This window comes from Syzygium oleosum, unplaced genomic scaffold (genome assembly GCF_021117445.2).
Source record: "Syzygium oleosum isolate NSW1041296 unplaced genomic scaffold, Sole_v2.1 Sole_v2.04, whole genome shotgun sequence".
Taxonomy (NCBI): Eukaryota; Viridiplantae; Streptophyta; class Magnoliopsida; order Myrtales; family Myrtaceae; genus Syzygium; species Syzygium oleosum.
The window spans coordinates 5096640-5102639 of record NW_026607488.1 but is presented as its reverse complement, the minus strand read 5'-3'; the positions used below and the strand labels follow the sequence as shown (position 1 = coordinate 5102639).

At 40.9% G+C, this 6000-nt stretch overlaps 1 protein-coding gene across 2 annotated transcripts; it reads right to left on the bottom strand.

The window, feature by feature from the left end:
• Positions 1-900: 900 nt before the first annotated feature.
• Positions 901-4990, bottom strand: LOC115674476 (carotenoid 9,10(9',10')-cleavage dioxygenase 1-like). 2 transcript variants are annotated; one of them, XM_030596866.2, is made up of 13 exons: positions 4840-4990; positions 4442-4579; positions 4249-4351; positions 3509-3768; positions 3089-3268; positions 2912-2990; positions 2740-2821; positions 2563-2625; positions 2287-2425; positions 1869-2199; positions 1709-1773; positions 1448-1609; positions 901-1357 (listed from the first exon to the last, which is right to left on the bottom strand). In XM_030596866.2, exons 1-13 carry the CDS (start codon positions 4945-4947, stop codon positions 1229-1231), a joined length of 1839 nt encoding a protein of 612 aa, XP_030452726.1. In that variant the 5' UTR covers positions 4948-4990; the 3' UTR covers positions 901-1228. The 2 variants fall into 2 exon arrangements, with proteins under 2 accessions (XP_030452726.1, XP_056167092.1); XM_056311117.1 differs by having other exon boundaries at positions 3512-3768.
• Between the last annotated feature and the right edge of the window lie 1010 nt (positions 4991-6000).

Genomic DNA, 6000 nt, shown 5'->3' with positions numbered 1-6000 from the left:
GCGTTTAAAGAACGGGAAATTCCTGTGTGCGGCGTAGCCGAGCCGGCGCTTCGCTTTCATCGATTGCGAATACTTCAGCTCTAACACTTGATATGGTATTTAAAAGCAACAATGCATTTGCTGATGTTTCTTTCTGTTCTATTGTGAAAGCCCGCTTAACACTTCATTATTAATGGGTAAGATTCTCGAGCATGCAGATGTTGACACCTAAAATTGCGGGGAGGTCGCGACAACAGAGAACCAGAGCAATACTTAAGAGCATCACCCACAAATGCGCCAATTAAGTTTTGTACATCACCTACCCCTATACAAAAGACATGACTTCTTGGACTTTCTGAGAAGATCAAGATTACAGTATGCATGCATTATTCCAAGCCTCGTCTCTTGGAGATTCCAAATTCCAATGCCTACTTGATTCCATAATCATCGGTCCCGTGAAATTAATATGGTCCCCCTTCATGAATCACGACTCAGAACACAGTAGGATCATGTCTTTTTCCCATGAAAATCAGTTTAAATACTTCCTTGTTGCGTTGGATTGTTTCCCCATAGGACCAACCAATACATGTTGAAGAAGATGCAAATGGGTGACTGGTCCTATGATTAGCCATACATTAGTGCAAAAGTGAAAACAATTGGGAATATACAAATGATTAGCCGTTCGTACCTCGCGTAATCCGCAATGTTTTTGCTCGGGTCGATGTCATTATCGTTGATGGGTGATTATGATTTTAGTGGTTAGACAAACTATTTTATTTGGTATCTGCTGCTAAAGATTGAATTCTTTCGTAAACATAATCTATAATAGTAAGTGTGAATAAGTTACGTGATTAAATCCCTTCAATTGTGAACCTAATTTCAACTATATTCTCGTGCTTTCTCTGGTTGTCATTCAATGGGTTGATCGTCTAAAACCGCTTCTGAATCATATAAATTAAATATATGCGAAATGAATTTTTACGAAACCTAACGTCCACGTGGGCATCTCAGTGCTCGCCACGTGTGACCGGCATCTTCAGGACCCGAACAAGAACTACGGTTACAAGACGTGAGCTCAGCTGAAAAAAGATCTCACAATAGCGACAGTTTGACCGCAAATGCTCTGTTCTTCTACAAAAACTCTGCTTCTTCGTTGCAGAAATCTAGCGCAGCACTTACCACTTCGTCTCCCTCTGCCTTTGACTGGTTTGATTTGCAACTTCTCATATTTATGTGCAAAGTATACTGACTACGCCTGGAGATCGATCTGCTTTGGTTGGGAAATAAAAGCTCCATGGAAACCATATGGAACTCGGCAGGGTAGAGTAATCTTGGCGACGGGCTTGCCAGAAAAATTCTTGCAGTCGATTAGATTTACCTGCAATACGATAACGAAAATGCTTCAATCTAGATGCAGCACAAAAGAGATCATCAATAATGATTAGAAGTTCCGCGGTTATTCATGTACTTGAGAAGTGTTAGTTGATTCATTGTGAACGAAAGTGATTATCCAGCCATCGTCCTCTTCGAATCCGTTCTCTTTAGGGACAAATGCAGCACCAGTGCAGAAGATGTTCTCTCCAAATTCATGATACTCCAACTTAATGGCATCTTCAAACTGGTCCTCTTTCTGGTGAGTAGAAGAACAAATTGCACATTAATTGACCTTACTTTGATCAAAGAAAAGGCGACAAGATCAACGAGGGGGGGGGGGGAAGCCTTTTGTTACCGAGGAAATTCCAGTTCTCGGTTCATCGAGATATAGCTTGGCTAGGCCGCCGTACTTGGGCATGCCTGAATTCATCGCAATAACAAATCAGAACAGATATCAAGAATAATTTTGCAGAAGAGACCTGTAAATCTGGAGGAAGACGGTATTCTATAGTCACCTGAGATAGAGCTTGCTGAGGAATCTACAACTTGGGTGTATCCAAATTTGTTTTTAAGGCCTGTGAAGTTACTATTGATCATAGGGAAGTCCATGGAGTACTTTGTCCCTGTGAGATTTCTTTCGTCAGCTTCTCCGGTTATCATGTTTAATCTCCACTCATATGCGCGCGAAAATAATGACCCTTCTTCTTCTTCCTCAGTTGTCGGGGCGACATTTTCTTCACTTGATCTAATTGGCTTGAGTCTCTTAGAGAACCATTGGAATTTGTCCAACCCAAAATCAGGGCCCGGGATGATCGATTCGAGAGCCCTGCACCCCCGCACTACAACCTGTGATCCAGTTTCATGAATAAGTCCATTGCTTTGGAGGAATGATCCTCGCAAAAAAAAGTTTCTTAGTTCCAGATCATCTGTTACCTCATCGCCATCCTCAAAACAGTTCAGAATGTGAAACATGCAGCTCGTTTCAACGTCGAACCATCGCATCGAGTTACCATCACCGTAGCGAGGCATTATCCCGATCCTCGCATACTCTTTCTTATTGAATTGTATCAATCTACCCAACGAATGAAAAACATCGCAACTAGTCAACATTGTTTTAGTACTTTCACCATATGAAAGAGTGGGAATTGGAAAACAGAAACAGTTAATTTTCTGGGAAGAATGTTCTAATAACGACAGCAGGTAACTCACGGTCCTCCTCTAACCAGTCGATTTATGTCTATTGTAAGGGGAAAATCCATGATCACATTGTACCTGCAGAGCCGGTGTCCACATTTAGAATTGCAAGCTTAAATAGATGTTGGAACCATGATGTGTACTAGTCACATATCCTGGTAAGATTACATACAATAATCTCTCTATATATACCTCTGAGTGACCCCGATCTCATGGCAGAGGCTGCACCGGTTGAGTTTGAGATCAGCTTTATGAAGTAATTTCTTCCCATCAGCTGAATTTGAATCAAAAAGCGATCAAGATACTCCCAATTTTGACTATAAATCAGCATACAGCTCACCTTAATAAATTTCTTGAGAATTACCTGAGATGATACCGAGTTCCATGAAAGGCTTTACTGCATCAACCCCCATTATAACTAACTCCCCCGTACCTGGAGCTCTCTGCCACATGGAAAAAAAAAAAAAGATGTCGCTTTTTATTGTCCATATGCAGGCGATGCACAATCTTTTTATGTCTGTGCAGGTTCACAAAGACAGACCTTTGGATGGCTCGTGAATGGTCGATTCCAATCTCTATCTACATTCCAATTGCCTCGAGTCTCCAGTGTAAAAATGTCGATCTCTTGAGGCATGTGATTTTCTGCAATCGAGTAGAATTTCCCTCCATGCTCGAAAACATTAGTATTACTAATCAGTTTGTTCACTGTCCCAAATCTCAACTGGAAAAAAAGAGTTTATAGTGAGCAAAATTCTCGGTTAGTAATGCTTCATATGACATGTTCATGATATACTACAGCTCTTGCTGTACAGCAGAACTTATTTCCCCATATCTTCTATCTGAATCACATAGATAACAAGATCAGACTGTGCATGTGTCAAAAAATAAGCTAAATGCATGATCCTTTAAACAGAAAGACTCGAATTATGAAAGAGGAACGTAAGTAGATCAGTGAAAGCACCGCATTTAGCAGATAAGCTGACAAAATGGCCGGCGGATCACCCTCTATGGCAGGTAAAAAGGATGGTCTGTTCCTTTGTTTTTCTTGCTTGTATGTTTCAGTTTCGACATGTCTGTTGTTGTATTGGACAATCCATCTCCCATCACTATCTTTGTCGATGTACACGGCATGAAGCATCCCTTCTCCATCAATCCAAGTGTGACTTGACCGTCCAAATATGGATTTGGTTGATTTTAGCCCCTCAAAGAGAGGATTTGGCCCTACAATCAGCAAAAAGCAGAAATGAACTAATCAAAATTTCATTACTATGGAAAGCATCCATGAAAGCCAGACATTTTGGAATTAATCGTAAACCAAATCATATTTTACCTTTCACAATCAGTACATACATCCTTGTCCCATATAAACAGAACCCTTCGTTTGGTTTATCGGGTAGGAAGTTTGGATAAATCCAGCCGAAGAACGAATGTTATTTTGTTATTTTTTCATTGTCCATGGTCCAGGTCTAATTTTTATGATTAGGCTATTTTTGTTTTGCATATTGCATTGTTGTACGATAATTTCGAGCACTTGCATCTCATTCGACAACTATAATATTCCAAAGCAAAGCATAGGTCACTACATCATACCTCCTTCATCTTTTTTATGTAGGCTTATCATGTGAATGTCTGGCTCGTGTGAAAAAGATGAGATAAAACACTCGCTACGAGACACATATTTGGCACAGTGCATGTCGTTACCGTTTCTAACGTAAACACCCACCGGAAAATCATCCGGGATTTTCCCTTCAATGTTGTCGACTTTAATGGCTTCTCCTAATTCACTGACCGGAGCGAAATTTCTCTGCACAATTATCGTCTCACAGGATCTTCAAAATATGAACTTCACTGTGCTATGAATATTGTATTAAAAAGTCAGTTCTGGTAAGTTTACCTGAGATGGGAGCAATGGTTGGTCCATGAACTCGAAGACCAAACTTACCAACGCATCCAACGCATTCGAGCATGCAATCTTGATTGCACTTGGAAAATCAACTCGAAGAGGGGCTCGCTGCGGATCTTTCGAACATGGCTGCTCATGGATTCGCACCATTCAGTCAGCACACCAGATCATATCTCCGTTCGATTCATTGTATATGAATATCAGTTAAAGCTTCAAGATTTGAATCTATAACTCTAATTTGCCCGATCACGGACTCAGTTTAATGGGACGAAATTTCTGAACATTGACGTTGAGAGCAATAAGATGTACATGTTTAAAACGGAATAGACCTTAAGTTCTAGGCGTGGCGCAGTTGCAGAAACTATGTGATGTGGCTTCACTGAACGTACCTGCAGAGCTGGAGAATAAATGGAGGTTTTGAGGCGTTCAACGTTGGGAGAGATGGAATGCCCACAGTTGGATGCGTTTACTTGCAAAGCGAAAGAGGAGAGAGCCATCTTTTCCCCCTTCTTCCTCTTGTTTGTTCACCAGTTGACCTGATTTTCTCCCTTGTATATGTAGGCCCAGAAGGTAGAGACATTTTATGCTTTACGCAATAGAATTCTATAGTCATGACAAAAAGAACCAAAGAAATATTATTCAAATATATTACGTTTATTTGTATGGCAAGCCCATCGCTATCCGTGATATGCTTGTTTGTACTAGGAAAGTTTCTCTTAAAACTCGGAAATTCTTCTCTTGGGCTACATATTTTATTTGACGATGTTGATATTGTCACGCAAAACTGCAGAAGCGTAAGCAAAACTGGACAATCTAAGCGAGAAATAAAGGCAGAAATTGAACTTGACACCGAAGATTTACGTGGTTCGGCTAGGCATGCGCACTCCGCGAGGAGAGACCGATGAGTTATTCCACTATATCAAGGTAAAGAGTATACAATGCTCGATTCACGCACTCATTCAAGTGTATCCCGGCCCCAGTTAGACCGAATAAGCTTCCCAAGCAATAATCAAGGAAACCTTACTCTCTCAGTTACTCCTGAGGGCTCTCTAGAGCTCTCTCTAAAGTTAGGCTTGACGTAATGAGCGCAATAGGTCAAATTCTGCATTAAGCATAGGACAACTGCTCCACCTTTTCCCTAGTGCATATTGACAATCCAATTGGCAATTTACAACAGTCGACAAGAGGGGAACTTACAATTGCATAAACTGAATGTCCAAACGCTTAGACACTTTTCTTATACGACTCATCCAACTCACCCGTAACATCCCAATAGTTTTCCTTTGCATCTCCATGCTCGACACTTCCTTCCTACACCCAAAACTATCAATTGTCACTCCAATTCAATTGCCTTCGCTGATCATTGTGAAGCTTCATACTCAGCTCTTGCCTCAAAACTGTTAGCCGCTATGGAATCTTGCGACTCTATGAACCTGATACATATGTCACACGCTAAATATCTCTTGGCTCCATGTGCAGCTCCACCTATGTCTGGACATCGTCTAGACATCTTTGGCAACTAATCCCTAACTTCTCATAAACAGAGTAGA